At 39.5% G+C, this 19993-nt stretch overlaps 1 protein-coding gene across 2 annotated transcripts in view; it reads right to left on the bottom strand.

Annotated features, from left to right (window-relative positions):
• Window positions 1-19993, bottom strand: part of BRF1 (BRF1 RNA polymerase III transcription initiation factor subunit) — a 268924-nt gene that overhangs the window by 72584 nt on the left and 176347 nt on the right. For both annotated transcript variants that reach the window (XM_050952602.1, XM_050952603.1), the window contains 4 exons: window positions 10235-10296; window positions 7204-7285; window positions 7048-7103; window positions 4249-4505 (listed from right to left, as the gene is read on the bottom strand). In XM_050952602.1, coding sequence (XP_050808559.1) covers window positions 4249-4505; window positions 7048-7103; window positions 7204-7285; window positions 10235-10296 — 457 coding nt within the window. The remainder of the gene's footprint in view (window positions 1-4248; window positions 4506-7047; window positions 7104-7203; window positions 7286-10234; window positions 10297-19993) is intronic.

Raw genomic sequence — 19993 nt, forward strand, 5'->3', positions numbered from 1 at the left:
CAAATTCTCTCTTCATTGAGCTCAGTACTAATGTTGATGGGTATATTAAGTACAACTGCAGCATATTTCCTGGAAATGCATTCAAATAAAGTATGTTGTTTTCTAAAAAGCATATAATTGATCCAGTTTATGGTAAAGCAAAACACTCAAAAACCAACCTCTCATTTGAAAATATTAGTATATTTGATGATACTTCTTTACCGAAGAGCAAGATGTTTACTTGGTTCTTAAAAACCGTTCTTTGACATCACTAGCCCATGAAAAACCCAGAAACTACAAACCCAGCTTTCAAATCAGGGTTTGTTTGCAGTTTAGAAAAGTGTAAAAGGGTAGATAAAGTAAATGCTCTTTGGAATTTAATTTTCCTATTAGTTTAACAGTAATTATTATATCACCAATGATGCTCTATTAAAAAGATAGTTTACCAAGGATATAAGATTTAAGCTTGTTTCTATGAAACTTTCTTAACACTCCACTTACTTAAATATTTGTTGGGAATCAATAATTATACAACATTATAGCGTTTGTTTACTTAGCTGTGAAAACACTGAACAAAACCTAGGAGATCTTTCCTTAATACTCTGCCTATCCTTATTCTGTGTTTGATATATCAAAAACACAAAGTTTCCATTCAAAGGGCTTCAGTCTGAATCTGTTCTTACCAACATGTAGCCTAAAAGGCATAAGAAATATGGATTTATACTTGCAAGTAAATGACTCACTTTTAAATAGGATTGGGGGGATTCTCTTTTAATTATAATGTATAACTATAAAGAGAAGTCCTAGGATAATCCATTGTATTTTATAGTGTGAAAGATTGAGAAGGGTAGAGAGTTGAAGATGAGCCATATCCTTCCTTACACTACGTACAGTAAGATGACCCTTCCTATACTATGATGACCTCTGCTAATCATAGAAGTCAAGTAAGCATGAAGAACAATTTCACTTGAGAATGGGGAGCAAGGAAAACTGTTCTATATTGAAACTCTGCTTCCAATACAAGAATTCTGCTTTAATCACTTACCACCAATATTCTTTTCCTCACTTGTCAAGTTCCCAGTAGCTTGGGTCTCAGTACTTTTCAATTAGGCCAAAGAATTGAATCAGTACGTCTTTAAGACTTAACTATCACTCAGACTAATTGAAGTATTGGATTAAAGCATGAGATGCTTGTGATGCAAGCTGCTGCTGCAGATAGATTACTAAATATTTAAGACCTCTAAAGATAAACTAGCAGGATTATAAATCACTGAAAAATAAATAGCTAGCAGAATCTCTGAAAATGTCTCCTGGATTCTGGCATACATACTTCATTCATTTTCTAATGAGAAATGTGAAGGGTTTTTATTATTAATTGCATACAAATTACCATGATTACTGTATCACAGGAGAAGTATTTTTCCATTCACTTCTCAGAGGAACGATGCTGAATAAAGGAATTTATGCATGACACAACAACAATGCTGAACAAAGGAATTTCTGGATGCCATATAAGATGTTTGGCACTTAGAGTAATGGAAGAAAATCAAAAGGAATATCAAATCTTTAATTGTAGGAAATTAGAATAATCTATTTGCCTGCCAAGTTCTCAGTATTGTTTTAGCAGGAACATTACTTTGGAAGTGAAAGCTCTCCTTAATATACAATATCTCCTATATATATATACATGCACTCACCTCACCCCACACAACTCCCACAGGTTTGCTGCAAAATTAACTACATTTGAAAATTGCTAATCAGTGACAGAACTCTGCAAGCACCCTCAGGACATGCTTTGAGAACTCAAAAAGGGAAAAATAAACATGGTTTTATTATCTACTTTTAGAAAATAATTTGTATTTATCTAGATAGCTTTCCATAATGCTTTATTGTTTAATTTAGGGCATTTAAAAAAAAAAAAAAAGGGCTTAGCAGCTGAAGGGCCTACTGACTTCAACTGGAGCTACAAGAGCTCAGTATTTCTGAGAATCAGGCCCTGAAAATGGTGATGTGAAGATGTGGAGAAGCCGTCAAAAACTGCCAGGGTATGTCTACACAGCAACTAGACACCCACAGATGGCCTGTGCCAGTGGACTCTGGCTCACGGAACTGTTTCATTGCTGTGCAGACGTCTGGACTCAGGCTGGAGTCATAGTTCTGGAACCTTTCCACCTTGGATGGTCCTAGAGCCCAGACTCTAGCCCGAGTCCAGATGTCTACACAGCAGTGAAACAGCCCCAAGCCCCGTGAGCCCAAGTTAGCTGGCATGGGCCAGTTATGGGTGTCTAGCTGCTGTGCAGACATACCCCTAGTGCTAAATGCTCAGCTCGACACGCAATTGTTTCAAAATCAATAATACCACCACAATGTAAGACACCTATCAGCATTCACCTTCTGACAACAGAATCAGAGCATTATTTAATTAGATAATGTAACTCCTGGTTTAAGTTTCATCAAAAATTTGTTAAACCTAAATATCTCCAGGGTAATGTGTGTGAAATGCTACAAATTAGTCTTGAATGCTTTTTTGCACTTCACTTTGCTAACAGAAAAAACACTGCTCATGGGTTTTTAGACCTCACCATTATCATCAACTAAATAGGAGACTTACAATATTCTTGCTGACGTAAAAGGGTCAGAAAGGAGATGAGAAGGTAAGAATGTTGTTAATAAGGGTATTTCTATTATCTTTCCAGGGAAACGTCGTATAAGCATGGAGCAATCATGGTAAACAAACAAGGAAAAAATAGCAGACAAGGGAGAATATCTTTGCTATTACAATAATGTCTCTCGCAGAATCAAGTCTCCTAGGAATATTGAGAAATTTAAACAAGCCAGATCTCTCTATTTACACATTTATTCTTAAATTTTGGCTCTTAAACCAAGGGCCAGAATAAGCATCTGAATGCTATAGACTCTCACTGTGCTTTCTCTGTTTAGTTTCTGGGTACTGACCTCCATCTATCTTCTCTTCTCTCCTCTCCAGTTCAGTCTCTCCTCCTTTCCCATCTTGAACAGATTGTTACCTGACTCTCCTCCTCCCTCGGCTTACACCCTCTCATAGGGTGGCTGATTCCCTCATTCCCTGGCAGCAGTGATATTAGCCTCACATTTCTCTACTGCTGCTGCCTCCAAGCTCCCCTGAATTCAAAGACACATTCCTTCTCCTCCTCCAAAGTACATGCATCAGGCTCTTTTCTTTCCCCTGTATTACCGTGGTACATCTCTAGCCCAAGTTGTTCTGCGAGGGCTTTGATTCCTGGCTCTCTCACTTCCTTTCTCCTCCTAATCTCCTACCCTCAATCCTGGGGAACTTCATCCTTCATACTGACGACTGTGCTTCCTTCTCACTGGTTGAACCTGCCATCAGGGATCAACTCCCTCATTCACCTCACACCTTTGAGCTTGTCCTCACCAACAATATACAAACGAACACACAAAAACACCTTAGTTGCTCGTTCACAATCTTTGTTTCCTCTACCCTCCACACTTTGTCTGTTATCAATTGTAATGGTATGGCTACACTTAGACTAGGTTCTTTGTAGGTAGAAACCATAGAAATACATAACAGACAAATGAGAAATGACTATGCATAGAAGCAGTTCAAATGATTATCTGAACCAGATTAATAAAACAGTTGAATATTGCAAACAGCACACACCAATTTCCCTGTATATTTTACCACATACTCCAAATCTATCCAACAAGTTTGAGTATTTTACTCATTAAAATAGAAGTTTTCATCACAGCCTTAAACATTTGCAAGTGCAGACCAGAAAATTGACATGCGTATTTATTGTGAAGCTTTATATTTGTGTCATCAATAAACAACAAAAGCTTGGAATAAAACTGAAATAAAAGCTAATCAAACAGCTAGCTATCATAACAGATGGATACTCTCTATTTTTTCATACCAAGTGGAAAAGCCAAAACATCAGCAGTTTAGTGTCATGTCTGTGTCTATGAAGAAGCCAACTTAAGGAAAGACAAGAAATGTCAGAATTACATTAAGAATAGCCATCTATGGCTGAAAGATTCACATGTGAATTCTCATTGATTCTTTCACACTATGATCATTAATCCACACAGAAGCTGTCAGCTGATATGTGGTCTGCAAATAAGGTTTCATTGCGGCATTGCATGAAAAATAAATAAAAATCAGAGCCCTAATGTTACTTTAGTCTCAAACAAGCGTTACACTATCTACGCTGTCTGTCCAGACAGATGCACAGACGGCCTCAGAGAGATATAAATGAAAAACTGCAATACCTTTTTCCCATACTGTTTACAGTGTTGGCTATATTCCTACTGGCAGTAGATTTTCTTCTTGACAGCTTCTTGGTGTTACTGCTGTCACCGGTGCTGTCATCCTCTTTCTTTGGTGTGCTACTTCCTTTGCTGTTCAGGTCCTTTAGCACATTATAATTAATTTTACTTGAGATTTTCTTCTGTTCCAACATCTTTTCAATTGCTTCTCCTGCTGTGCTAGCTTGAATTGGCTCCCGCTTTTTTGCAGACTTCTTTGGCTTAATTAAAATATAAAATTAGTGATTTAGATACAATCAAAATAATTTTTACCAGAACAGAAGGGTGATCTGCAGTGCTGCTGACACTGGTGTTAGATGACCCAGTAGGTTCACTTGGAGTCAGTACCAAGCCAATGCCCCAGTATGGTGTTTCAGGTATTGTACTGCTGCAGGCGCCAGGACTGGTATCAACTGTAAAACGGAGATTCTGTCCATCTGAGGACATTGTAGAGCCCATGTAACTTTTTCAAGAGATAAGGTGTTAGCTTCTGTATCTTTTGCCAAATGCCACCACATGTCATTACGATTGCTCTGCTAAATTAATCCCATAGTTTCTGCATTGTTACCAAAGAGAAACGTAGCCTCTTTCCCAAATGTCATCTACAGGGGGACGAGGTTGTTCCAGGAACAGGAGAGGGGCTCCCAATACATTTTATAAAATTAACCAAAAAGTAAATATACATTTCCCCCAAAATACTTGTTTATAACCACACCCATATTGGGTTATTACTCTCCCTATAGTTAATTTCTGCAAAGTGAGGCTCAAAATTACAGCAATACTATTTTGGAGAGCACCATAGGACTCTTGCTCCATGATTCAGTGAAGAGGGCCAACTGATTACAGAGTTGGCAATCAGTGGGTAAATGGATTGGCATTAATGCTGGCCTCTGAGCAATTACACGTTCCACTTAGATGCTAGGCATTGCAGTGATGTCAGCGATATTCAGTTGGAGATAGTCTTGTGTAGGTCAAAAAGTTGCAAGTCAAAGTTTTTAACACTGTGTGACGGAGTGGGGCAGATTGACCTGGGAATGTTGTGTGGGAGTATTACTGGGACTGTCTGCATTGGTGATGGGAATATCAGGGTGTGACTTCACTTGAGGGATGATATCGGAGCATGTAACCTGAGCACAGGAGGGGGATTGGGCCAGGTGACACCTTCTGCCCGGGAAACTGGACAAAGGCTGAAGGAGAAGCCGGGGTGTGTGGCTGGGTGAGACGGCTGGAGAGGATTTCAGTTTGGAGCTGGCTGGGGAAACGGAGGAAGACCCAGGGCCGAAGTCCAAGCTCCCTGCCCCCCAATATGGACCTGACTGAGGCGGTCCTGTTGTCTGTACCTGCAAGACCTGTTTCGGACTGTGCTCCTATTGGCTAATAAACCTTCTGTTTTACTAGCTGGCTGAGAGTCATGGTGAATCACAGGAAGTGGAGGGTGCATGGCCTTGTCTCCCCCACACTTCCTGACACACTGCAACCCAGAACTAGAGGATGAGATGTTACAGACAGAAAGATCTTTGAGTGTATCTGGCAACTGTTCAGGTGAAGAAAGGTCCCATGTCCCCATTCTAAAAGAGTAGGAAATAACTTTGATGTCTTGCCCAACATTTTCATTCTCAAAAGAAGTTTTAACATCTAAATCTGCAAGTGAATTATTTTTGAATGCATAATAACTGTTCTATTTATCTTCATGGGTCAAATGCTACCTTGAAAATCGCAGGCACTATGTTAATCAAGTTCTAGCCTAAAGCTGTCAGCAACAGTAGGGAGTTAGAGAAAAATTCAATGTTGTCAGAAGAAAGAGGCGGGTGTTTGGGCTGTTTCTGTGCCAGAGGGTTATGCACAGTTTTTAAAATTACTTGTGCAATGCCATTTGTAGGAATGCAGCCTGAATGAGAAACTCTCAAGCATCAAATAGTCTTTCATTGTTGGGTTTACTTTTTATTGTTTAAATATCTTGGGAAATAGTGTCTTTCATTGGTCTGTTTAAAAAAGACTGATGGAAAACACACACCAAAAACTAATGTAGATTTTAGCTGCATGGGAAAAATTATGCACAGACTGCCTTGTCATTTGGTCAATTACACAAAATATTAATGCTGTAAATTGTGACTATGTGGCCAATTAGACTGCTTTAAACTGCTAAACTCAGAGAGGACAAGCCACTTATTAACATAAATGTCACATGCTTTATGAAAGGTAGAACAATAATATCCCTTCAAGTTGCTGTAATGGAGATTTGTTCACCTCTTCATACAGAAACCATTCCTGCAACAACATACAAAAGTGCTGCAGTTGTAGCAAACTCAGAACAAATACAACATGAATGTCGTTTCAAAAAAACCAAGAACGTTTTAAGAATCATTTTTAAAACAAAGTAATCACCGAGGAAAGCAATCATAAATGCAGCTGACTGTTCCATGCAAAAAAAATTGCCACAACCACCATGTACAGAAGTTTCCTACCTAACAGAGTTCAAAGGGACTTTAAAGTATAGTCTTGGGCTAGAGATGTAAACAATGCTCAGGCAGGAAAATGTTACACTCACCATCTGAAAAGCTGTGCGGCAGCATAGTTTAATTAATGTTCAGGGGTAAGATAAAAAGCTATTGTTAGGCTAGTAGAGAACTGAATTACTGCTTGGATTGACCCCAACATATTCTAAACCACTGTAAGAGGAGTTTGACCAAGAAATATAATGAGTTTCCAGTAAATTTGCAAATGGACACTGTTAAGCACAACTGGAATATTTAAGTCGCTTACCTTGTGTTCCTTATAAATCCCAAGCTCCTTCTCTTTTGCTATTCTCGCTTCTTTCTCTGAAAGATGACAAAAAGGTAGCCAGCATGAAGGACAGGTATCAGATTGCTTTTTGTGACATGTAACCAGAGAGAGCATTTCAGTTGTTATGCTTCTTACCCTTTTGTTCCTTCAAATAATCTGCATTTTCTTTCATCCACAGTTCTGCTTTTATTTGAGCTTCCGTTTCATCAAGTATATACTAAAAACAAAATAAAGTTCATTTCTTTTCAGCTAATAACCTGAAAATCGTAGGCAAAATACAGTGAAAAGATACAAGTAAGAGCAATTCACATTCAAGCTTATTTTTAGAACTAGATTAATGAAAGAAAGTTTGTTCAACGGGAAATAATGGGATAGTAAAGAAAGAAGTGACAAACACTAGCTAGCACAACAAATTAGTATTTTAGTCTTCCACTTTGGGGATCTGAATTTATTCAAAGTATATTTTCAGTTCTACTCATTCAGTTTCACTCAAGTCACTGGAGTTGTGTGGGGCAGGGGAACAGACCAAAATGTGGTCCAGAAATTGCAATATTAAAGTGGCATGATGAATCTCATCCTAGCTTTCAGTTATGCAGATTACAATACCAATCCAATATTAGGTTCAGCACAACTACTCTTTGTGTACCACTGGTTCCTACTTGCAGGTTGGGAATGAGGAACATTGGTAAAGCTGTGAGGAGAAACTGGTTCAAACCATTACCAACCATCTTTTTATGACCATTTTTTAAAAAAGTATTTTGTGGATGAATTAAAAGAGTAGAGCCACGTATTGTAAGTGATACTAGTTTTAAGTGCTAATAAAACAGCTTGATTCTCTAGCAATTTATTCCTTTTACCATTTCAGATTTTTTTCAAAATAAAATATACACTCAGTTTATGAGAAAAATAATTCAACTCTAATGAAATTGATGCAAGGAGTCGTCTTTCACATTGGAACAAACTCGGAAAAAAAACATTTGTTCTAATACCAATTTACCCGGTCAATATTTTCTCTGTTTCATTTGTGTGTATTAAATTTGGGTCATAATAATGAAAAACACACTCACTCATAGCTCAACTATTCACCCTGCTTGCATTAGAGTTATGGCTTCACTGCAGAGTCTAGCAGGAAGAGAAGATGGGTTTGTTCCTTCCCAGCTTCTGTTTAAATTATGGATCTATTCTGATGAGTAACTGAAATTGGCATGGAGGGGTTTTGTATTTACTGTTTCTGTTATTTCCATAGCACATTCACTCCTTTCCATATTCTTCCTAACTGCCTGCTTGGCAGACTCAGCCTGGGTGCTAAAAGTCAAGTGGGGCTCTTTCCTGCTCATCTATCACCAAAAATAAAGATTCTGCAGATCAAATTATATTCTGAGTTACATGTATGAAATCCAATTGTTTTCAGTTATTTCAGGACACGAAGAGGAATTTATAACACCTGGTTTGGTTTTGTTTTTTTTAACTGCACTTTTTATTTGTAAGCTTAGCATGGTCTAGTGGAGAAGGCACCAGCTTGGGAGTCAGGAGACCTGGATTCAGACTCTGACCTGCTCTGTGACCTTGAGCACGTCACTTCACTTCAGTGCCTTTGTTTCCCTTTCAGCCACCATTTGTCTATCTTGTATGTTTAGGCTGTGAGACAGGAACTCTTTCACTGTTTGCACAGGACCTCGCTCAAGGGCATCCTAGCCTGGGCCTAAAACTGGGAGAAATTTTTGGCCCAAACTTTTGCCGCCCCCCCCCGAAAAAGGCAGATTTGGGTCACTTGAAACATTTAATCAATTCATGTCAATACTGGCAAAACGAAAAAAAAAATTCAGAAATGTCAAAACAGGTCCTTTTTCACATTAATATAATGAACTATTTTGGTTTTTCAGGCAAGATTCACAAGGCAAGTTAGGCACCATTCACAAAACTGAGGAGCTGGTCATGCACCCTATATGCCCAATAGCCCAGAGGTTAGAGCACTCATCTGGGAGGGAGGAGACCCATTTTGAATTCCTGCTCTAAAGTAGGGATTTGAACCCAGGCCTCCCTACTCCTAGGTGAGTGCCCTCACCACCATGTTATCAGCAACTGTAGGATGGGGCTGTCAATCTTTCCTGCTGAAGCTGTTTCACTTTGTACGAAATACTTGACTATTCTGGGCCAGAGAGCATGTGAGAGACTCTATAGTTCAGTAACCAAGGCACTCTCCTGGGAGAGGAGAGATCTAGGTACAAGGCCCTGCTCCAATGAATATTTAATTGTTTATACCAAGTGGAACAGCTCCAACACGAGAGACACCCCCCGCCCCCCCGCCCAAAATACACTATGTCTTTGCAGCAGACCTAGGTTTGAATCCCCACTCGGGAGCAGAGGCTGGAACTCAGGTCTCTTGACCCTCATGTGGACACCCTACTCACTGGGCTACTGGCATTAAAAGAGGGTGTGGCTACCACCACCCCTCCTCTAGTTCTCCATTTCCTTTGCTTTCATTTTTAAAATGTTTACAATGCCAAAAATCAAAACAAAACGTTTTGTTTGACCCAAAATAAAACATTTCTGAATATTTTGACTAGTTAAAAATTAAAAAAAAGGCTTCGATTTAACCCAAATCAAAGTGTCTCCCCTCTGCCCCCAGTTTTCTGGGGCTAACAGCTAACCAAAAACTCAGTTATTCGCCCAGCTCTACTACACTTTACTGTCACACAGGCAAATAATATAAACTGAGTAAGGGTTATGGAAATCACTGAGACAACACAGGAGCCCAGAATGACATTTTACAGTATCTTTCCAGAGCAGCACCACACCTTGAACATATCTTCAGAAAGTAACTACGTCATGCATTTAATATTAAATGGAACGTAAGGTCCTTCCTCTCTAAAATAAAATACATTTCCAATAACAATTACTCCAACATGATGAGAAATGGCAGCAGTAACAACATACTATGATTTTATTATATCTTGCAGCGAACAAGCTAGAGTGTAACAGATTGGCCATGTGCATTAGTTTTGGTACCAGATTCTCATAATCATGGGCTTTAACTCCTGACCATCTATGTGCATTGTAACCAAGTTCCATCAAAGTGGGAGGTTGGGGCATAGGAAGATAAACCACATAAGACAATATTTTTCTTCTAAGATCAGACTGTAGACAGAATAAAAATATATCTTACCCTATCTATTTCAGTGTCATCAATTCCACTAAGATCTAATTCACCGTCGCCTGTATTTTCATCTAAATAAAAGCAATAAAAATTTTAGTTAAGATGCATATTCACTGAACGTCCACTCCAATAAAAATTCTGCTTTTAATTGCATCTGAAGTATAGTATTGGGTTATATTGGTTTGTTAACAAATAATCACCTTTCAAAGGATTACACCCCGCCAACTTTACAGAGGAGATGTACTGCACTTTCCTATTGCTTTCAGAGTGAGTGTGTGTGTGTGTGTGTGTGTGTGTGTGTGTGTGTGTGTGTGTGTGTGCGCGTGCAAATTGTCACCACAGTTAATGAATTCTGACTATGCGCTCCAATCCAGCCCTTTCTCTACTAATTGCTTCACAGAGAAGAGCTAAAAATATTACAGTAATTTTCAGCAGACTTTTTTTTTTTTAATTTGCAGCAGCAACAGATGTTTGCTATTAAGTTGGTGAAATCACTGGAGAAAGATGATTTGATTTTTCTCTTGTCATCACAGGAATTTCTCCATCACAGTCAAATGGGCCATGAATCCTCTGAAAGTTATGATTAAGAAAATATTTTCTGTTATCAAAGAAGCAGCGTGGTCTAGTGAATAGGGCACCAAGCTGGGAGCCACACTAGGGTTTTGTTCCTGGCACTAACTCACCCACCATATAACTTTGTGTGTGACATGTAAACTTAGGTGCATTCGTTTTCCCATATGTTAAATGGGGATTATAGCGTTTACCCACCTTTGGAAAGCACTATGATATCTATGAATAGAAATAACTAATTAAGTGCCAATATTATTAGTTCTCCACTATAAAGTACTAGAGTGTGCACAAATTCATTTGTACTTTTGCTTAGGCTCTTATTTTTATTGACATCTTTTGAAAACATAACCACACTTTTATTATACCCATTAGCCAGAATAGCTAGACAAAATAGATGCCTAAACTAGGAATGACAGAATTTGCAGGGGCAGAAATTGATCTTCCTAGATCATTATAAAACACTCTGCAGAGAGAAAGTGGAATGTTATCATGTGCTCAAGGATTACGCTGGAGAAGGAAGATCATCCCCCCAAGTTTAATCAGCTATGGGCAACTGCTGATTTGACTAGTTTCCAATGTACTGTGTGGAATATCAGACAGTTTCATCATTCTGAAAGACAGCTTACAGCAGCAAAATATAAAATAAAATATTGAGGGTCAGTCTGGTGGCATCTTTGTGGTTACTGCTCCCTAATAATTTTCAAGACACTTGAGTTTGACTCCCTAGACTGATCTCACACTCCCAGACATCTGGGTATTGAGAAGTGCAGAGAACGAACATCGGTACTAGAAGGAAAGGAATTCTCCTATGGCTGATGGGTTTTGATGAAAGTTCCAGTCAGTTCCCTTTGATGACATGGTAAGTTATCACAATACCGGGTCTTGAGCGTTGTGAGGAACAAAATGGTTAAAACAAACAAGGGTAGGAATCATCAGTGTTCCAGAAAAAGACAAAGAATCCCCTGAATTAAAAACAAAAAACAAAAAACTAAACTGGCCACTTGCACTACATGAAATTAGTGACAGGAGCCCAAAGCAAGTGGACAATTGTAAATTGATGAAGGGTGGGGTTTTCAAATTGGTATATGGAAGCTGCATGCCCAACTCCCATAGACTTTCAAAATAAGTTGGGCCCTTAACACTTTTATGCTTATTGGAAAATATTATCCTAAATAACCAAAATCAGGTGTTCCCTCTCTCATTTAAACTACATATGAAGAGAGCTTTCCCCTCAATTAATAATAGTGATTTGGAAATTGTTACTATCCCAAGCAATCTCATAACTTTGTGCTCTAACCTTCTTGTGAGTCGGCCTCATAAATGAAAACAGTATGCTGCTGCAGATGTTATGTAAATACAATGGCTGAAAATGCCTCAAGAAAGGTTTCTTACCACTATAACAATGTGGCTTTGAACTTTATGATAAATTCAGCAAATGCTGCAAAGGTCTTAAGTCTCAACATGTGAAAGTTTTACTTCACAACTTTAATAAAAACATTTTAAAACCATATTTTTAATTATTCCATACTAACATGTATGAACCTGCTTTTCGCCAGTTCGCTGCATCATAGTACAAGAGTGAAATTTCAGCTGCAGAATCATAGAAAAGCAGGGTTAGAAGGGATATTAAGAGATCATCTAGTCCAGCCCCCTGCACTGAGGCAGGACCACCTAAACCTAGACAATCCTTGACAGGTGTTTGTCTAAACTGTTCTCAAAAATCTCCAGGGATTCCAATCTCCTTGGGAAGCCTATTCCAGAGCTTAACTACCCTTAGAGTTAGGAAGTTTTTCTTAAATCTCTATCCTAAATCTCCCTTGCTACAGATTGAGCCCACTACTTGTTGTCCTACCTTCAGTGGAAAACAATTGATCAGAGTCATCTTTATAATGCTCCTTAACATATTTGAAGACTTAGCAAGTTCCCTCCTCAGTCTTCTTTTCTCAAGACTATACATGCCCAGTTTTTTTTTTTAACCTTTCTTCATAGGTCAGGTTTGCTAAACCGTTTATCATTTTTGGTGCTCTCATCTATAGTCTCTCTCCAATGTGTCCACATCTTTCTTAAAGATGACCTAGAACTAAACAGAGTACAAGAAGCAATGGGCTTAAACTGCAGCAAGGAAGGTTTAGGTTGGACATTGGGAAAAAGTTCCTAACTGTCAGGGTGGTAAACATTGGAATGAACTGCCTAGGGTGGTTGTGGAATCTCCATCTCTGGAGATATTTAAGAGTAGGTTAGATAAATGTCTATCAGGGATGGTCTAGAAAATATTTGGTCCTGCCATGAGGGCAGAGGACTGGACTTGATCTCTCAAGGTTCCTTCCAGTCCTAGAGTCTATGACCACTCCAGCTGAGGCCTCACCAGTGCTAAACAGAGTGGAACAATTACCTCCTATGTCTTACATACCACACTCCTCGTAATACACCCCAGAATGATATTTGCCTTTTTTGAAAATGCATCACATTATTGACTTATATTCAAATTGTGGTCCACTATAACTCCCAGATTCTCTTCAGCAGTACTATCACCTAGCCAGTTATTCCCCATTTTGTAGTTGTGCATTTGATTTTTCCTTCCTAAGTGAAGTACTTTGCATTTGTTTTTATTGAATTTCATCTTGTTGAATTCAGACCAATTCTCCAATTTGTCAAGGTCATTTTTAATTCTAACCTCGGCCTCCAAAGTGTTTGCAACTCCTCCCAGCTTGGTACTCTCTGCAGATTTTACAAGCATACTATCCACTGCATTATCTAAATCACGAAGGAAAACATTGAACAGTGCCGGATCCAAGACTGACCCACTATGTACTGATGCCAGTAGATATGCTCTCCCAATTTGACAGCAAATCATTGATAACTACCCTGAGTACAGTCTTTCAACCAGTTGTGCACCCACCTTCCAGTAATTTCATCTAGACCACATTTCCCTACTCTGTTTATGAGAATGTCATGTGGGACTGTGTCAAAAGCCCTACTAAATTAAGATGTATCATGTCTACAGCTTCCCCCCAACCATTAAGCCAGTTACCCTGTAAAAAAATGAAATTAGATTGCTTTGGTATAATTTGCTCTCGATATATCCATGCAAGCTATTCCTTATAACCTTATTCTCCATCAGGTACTTATAAATTATGTAATAGTTTGTTCCAGTATCTTTCCAGGCAGCAAAATTAGGTTGACTGGTCTATAATTTTCTGGGCCCTCGTTGTTCCCATTTTTAAAGATAGGTACGTACTATGATTGTTCTTTTCCAGTCCTCTAGGACCTCACCATCCTCCATGAGTTCTTGAAGATAATTATTAACAGTTCTGACATTGCTTCGGCTTGTTTCTTAAGTACTATACGATTAATTTCCTAACCAAATACATCTAAGTTATCTAAATACTTTAACATATTATTTCTCTGTTTTGGCTTGCATTCCTTCCCCCTTGTTGTTAATATTAATTGTGCTCAGAATGTGGTCATAATTCCTCTTTTTAGAGAACACTGAAGCAAAATAAGCATTAAACACCTTAGCTTTCTTGACATCATCTGTTATTAGCTCTTCTTCCCCCCTAAGTAGAGGACCAAGACTTTCCTTTGACTTTCCCTTGCTCCTTATGTATTTATAGCTATCCTGCCTAAAATGTCATTAAAATCCGTATTCATAATAATGTGGGCCCAGTTCTGCCCTCAGAGCAATTCCCACGCAAGTCAGTAGGAGTTTGATCCATTGAGGGCAAAATCTACTATAGTGTCAACTATAGAGCCACATCACTTCTTTAACCATACCGAGCTCTCCCTTCAAATTTATCAACCTTTTATCCCTACTCCCCAATATGACATCAAAGGGTACAGAGGACGACAATACAGAACCATCCCACACTAACCAGAAAAGAAAATTGTTCTGTGGCAACCTCTTCACAACATTTGTGATGCTGGCATATTTGTGATGCATGTTTGAAGAAAATGCTTCTGTTTTAGTTACTTTTTTAAAAGTAACTTACAAAAGCAGGTTTGGACATTTTATACTCCTCCACCACCACCTTGCACATACCAAAACAATCCGGTATGAGAGGGTCATCTTTTTTTATGAATATAAAGTGAATAGCCAATATTTTCAAGTAACTAGTACTCTGAGGTGTGCAACTTAAGAGACATGAGTTTTAGAAAGTGCTCAACACTCAGTCTCTGAACATCTAGGCTGCTTTAAGGTAGCTCAAATCGGGACCCAGAACTGAAGTACCCAAAATCATTAGTCACTTGTGAAAATCTTGGCCAAACATATTAGACTGTTTCTATGGTGCCAACTCACAGCCCAACTTACATAAAATTCTGTGCATTACAAAAACTGTCATAGCAGCTCAGAACTAGTAAATAAATGCACATGGAAACCAAAATGCAGCTGTTTTTAAACACTTCAGCTTCCCTAAATTGTGCCACATTTTTGGATCAGAGATGTGGAGCTTGTCTACACACACAGCACTGCAGTGGTGCAGATGCTGCCTACGCTGTCAGGAGAGATTCTTCTGTCGGTGTAGGTACAGTAACTCCTCGCTTAACGTTGTAGTTATGTTCCTGAAAATGCTACTTTAAGCGAATCCAATTTTTCCATAAGAATTAATGTAAATGGGGGGTTAGGTTCTAGGGAATTTTTTAGATATATAGAGATAGATAAATTAGATAGATAGACTCATAGACTCTAGGACTGGAAGGGACCTCGAGAGGTCATCGAGTCCAGTCCCCTGCCCTCATGGCAGGATAGATAGATTAAATAGATAGATTTAATAGATAGATTGAATAGCGTATAAGTTTTAAACAAACAATTGAATACTGTACACAGCAATGATGATGATTGGTTGAAGTGGTGAAGTCAGAGGATGGAAGAGGGTGGGATATTTCCCAGGGAATGTCTCACTGCTAAATGATGAACTAGCACTCAGATGAGCCCTCAATGGTTAACACACTGTTGTTAATGTAGCCTCACACTCTACAAGGCAGCACGAATGGAGGGAGTGGAGAGAGCACGGCAGAGAGAGACAGACAAAGAGCGAGTGAGTGTGAGAGACGCACCATGAGTGTGTGTTAGAGACAGACACTGTATGTGTGTGTGAGACACACACATTGCCCCTTTAAGTATGCTGAACCCACTCTAAGCAGATTGCCTTTTTAAACAGATCAGCAAGTTGAGACAGCAGCTACTGCCACCAAGCTCGCTCCATACTGAGCCCTGTCCTGTTCTCAACCCCCGCTCTGTGGAGATGGGATACAGGAGTGGGGGGCTGGAGCGAGGGGGACACCCTGATATTAGCACACCACCCCAGCACAGCAAGCAGGAGGCTCCCAGGAGCAGCTCCAAAGTAGAGGGCAGGAGCAGCACACAGCACTGTGGGGAAGGATAGCTGAACAGCCCAGCAACTGATAGCCTGCTGGGCAGCTGCCACACAGGGAACTTAGGGGGGCTGCCGGTCCACTCTGGTTCCAAGCCACCATTGCTAGCTCCAATGGACTGCTCTTCCTGCAAGCAGTGGACAAAGCAGGCGGCTGCCAAACAACATTATAAGGGAGCACTGCGCCACTTTAAACAAGCATGTTCTCTAATTGATCAGCAACATAACAACGAAACAACATTAACCAGGACGATGTTAAGTGAGGGGTTACTGTACTCTCTCCCTCCACGAGGCAGAAGCTATGTCAATGAAAGAAGCCCTCCCGTTGACATAATGCTGCCTGAGACCTTGTCTACACTATAGCCTTGTCACTATAACTACGTCACTCAGAGGTCCAGAAAATCCACACTCCTAAGTAACGCAGTTATACAGATCAAATCCCTGCTATAGACAATGCTATGTCAACAGGAGGGCTTCTCCCGTCGATATGCCTCTTGGGGAGGTGGAGTACCTACGTCGGTGAGAGATGCTCTCCTGTCAGCTTAGATAGCATCTTCACTTAGTGCTACAGCAGCGCAGCTGCACTGGTGCCGCCGCAGTGCTGTATGTATAGACAAGCCCTTAGAAATGCAGTAAGTCACAGCACAGTTGGTGTCCATTTCCTTACAGAGTCCTAATTCGCCAGACTGAAAATGATATGGATTTGTACATGGAGCCTGAAATTGTGTTGTCATTTTCAATATAAACTTGTTACAGATGTAGATGCCCGTTGTTTTCACTAGTTCAATTAGTGACAGTGACAGAAAACTCATTCGCCAACTGGTAAACTGCAGAGAAGACTCTGGAAGCAAGTTACCTTACCCTCTCTGCCTATCAATAGTCCCTTTTCCGCCAATTTGGTAGGCATTTATTAAATGCAAAGAATTATTCAGAATCGGAGGTACATTCAAATTCCAAGCTTTACATTCTCCTTAAATAAAGTCTTTTGTTATAAACTATCAGTATTAACCTTAACTTCAAAGCAAAGAACAGCCATTCTGCTACAAAAATTCCAGGGCAATCCTCTATAAACCAGTAGATCCTAAGAGCTGTAAACATTCATCTGTTGTGTATTATGCTGCTTGCTTTAGGGCACAGAAAGTTGTTTGCCCCTTCCCCCCCACCCCCGCCTTTTTTTTCTTTTTTTAAATACCAGGAAAGATTTTTCTCCAATGCTGAACTATTGAAACGAAGTTCTAAATGATCATTTTCTCCTTTAATAAAAATGGTTGAAATTATTTTTTTTGTAAACACAGATGCAAGCAACATCTGGTTCCAGATCTTCAGAAGTGAGTTAAAAGCAATGATGTGATTTGATGTGGTTCTTAAGAGTGAGATTTCTTCTTCTTAAGGGAAAACACTGCAGGGTACAGGTAAAAACAGAGTTCTAAGTTTAAAAAAATCAGTGTATTATTTTTTAAGCTACAGAAAGTCTTTACAGTAAATAGGAAAACAGGACAAGCAGCAGTCTTGCTCTCCCTGCCTAATGTCTAGTGCAACCAGAAGGAAAATCACTACTTCCACAGTTTTCAATCACGGCTCTGAATCAATTACACTGCTCTGCAACTTGAAACTGCCAGTTACTCACCCAGTTCCCAGAACATAAAAAAGCTTTGGCAATAGCCTTTATGGTCCCTCCAACCTACTTTGATAGACATGAGCGGTGTAAATATAGACATACCAGATTAAGTTTGCAAATCTTTAGGATTGTTTACTGTTACCTGCAAATACTAAATGCACAACAAACCACTTATTAAAAAAAGTCACACAGCACCTTTGTAGGTGATATTTATTAGTCAAGAATACAGTTATTTGATATACAAAAAACTACAGTAAAAAGACAAAGGTTAAGAGCATTTTTTTCTGTTTCTAGTACAGAAGGCAAACTATTTATTGTACTGTCCAGATAACAGGATTTCCTTTCTGACAGCAATGAAGACTGACTGGTTCTCAGGAAATCCTTTGAAGCTTCTAGAGTGAAAGGCAACTTGATTCTCTTGTACTATACTGTAAAATACATCCTCAGTCACATGGTTTCATGGCAGTCCTAGAATTAAAGCATTTTAGCACAAAAAACTTAATTCATGCAACATGACATTAGTGATCAGGCTCTCAATGCATTCGAAATACTATGCGCGCAATATGGCAAAAACAATGCGCTTACTCATAACAGGCATTTTCATGAAAACTAGATAAATACCAAACGAAGGAATTGGGGAACAAACACCAATGTAAACTAAAATATCGGCTAACCCCTTCTAGAGAGGGATCAAACATCACAGTAGCAAATGAAGCACCCTGCAAGAGAACTGAAGAACCCATCAGAATGGGGAAGGCTTGTGGCCAAACGGGGTAGAGGTACTAAGGTAACTTCTAGAGCTTTAAAGAGCAGCTGTTGAGAGAACAGTTTAGAGCAGGGATGACAACTGATGATCTGGAAGGGAAGGGGGAAAGAAAAAGGGAACCGATGAATTGCTGTGAAAGAGACTGGATTAACTGATGTGGGTTGAGAAGCCATTTGGAGGGGGAAGGAAATTTACGATAGGGGAAGAGACTGGATGATGGAAGGGCCGGGGAGAGGGGTGTGGGGGGGAGTGAACAAACTAGCGATTAAGCTTGGGGGTTGAACAGTGCATGGATGACAGAGTGGGTGTAGCTATCTGGTTTGGAACAGAAAGCTATGAAGTATAAGAGTCAGTATGGTGTAAAGAGTACATATGAGAAAACCCTAGGGTAGGGATGTATGAGATTAAGCCCAAATTAAAACAAGGTATGTGCAGTAAAGTTGGACTAGTAGGTTTCTGAATGGGCTGGCAACTTTTCTTGATAATTTCACAAGGCAGATTTGCATTATCAATTATTTCAGTGCTGATCATTTTAAACAAAGCATCCAGATAATGTGCTTCTCCCACAATCCCAATCCACTTCCCACATGTCTCTGGTTGCCAGAAAGGCCCAACTGTCCCTTAGCCAGTTTCTAAAACCTCCATCTTCTCCCAGTCAATTTAAACTAAGGTATTTATTGTCAACACAAAAGTCTGTCACAAACTGGAATGCAGAAATGTAGGACTAGAGCAAAACAAACGTCGCAAGAAATACATTATTGATTTTGTTTCCATATTTAAATGAAACTGTTTATTTTTGACTATGCCTCAAACTACATGAAAAATTCCAGTCTACTGCAGCTGAGTGCCAATTCAATGCTAGAATTTAGGCCCAACTGGCCACAAACTACATGAGGCATGCACACAATTTAAACATAAATTGCATGTGTAACTTACTGATGCCTAATCAGAGCTAAGGAGTCTGTTCACCGAGACACCAGCCTCATATCTGTCCAAGGTAAAGAAAACATACACTACACCACACCACAAATGGAGTACCACCTCCTCGCAGGACCGTTCCTGCTAACTATAAACAGCAAAATATAGCACAGCTACAGGGTCACCTGCTTGCAGAATGTTCCCACTAGTACAAGGAGAGCAAACATTAACTCCTCTTACCATGAAATATCTCAGACCAAACACCTTACATTTGGACAGAAAGGAGATGTCTCTGGAAAATGCCTTAAGTGAGGCATTTTAAATTAAAAAAAAAAAAAGTCTAGTCTAACAAACCAGAGCATCCTCCACCTTCTAGAAGACAAGAGAACAGCTGAGCAGGGTAAGCCTTCAAGACCTCTCTCTACAAAGGAGCACTATCACAAGAGTTTTGCTTTCTTCCCATCTCAATCTCCCAGTAGATGTCACACACTGGGGTGTAGCCAGTGTGACCCTGTGGTCAGAAC

This window comes from Gopherus flavomarginatus, chromosome 5 (assembly GCF_025201925.1).
Source record: "Gopherus flavomarginatus isolate rGopFla2 chromosome 5, rGopFla2.mat.asm, whole genome shotgun sequence".
Classification (NCBI taxonomy): domain Eukaryota; kingdom Metazoa; phylum Chordata; order Testudines; family Testudinidae; genus Gopherus; species Gopherus flavomarginatus.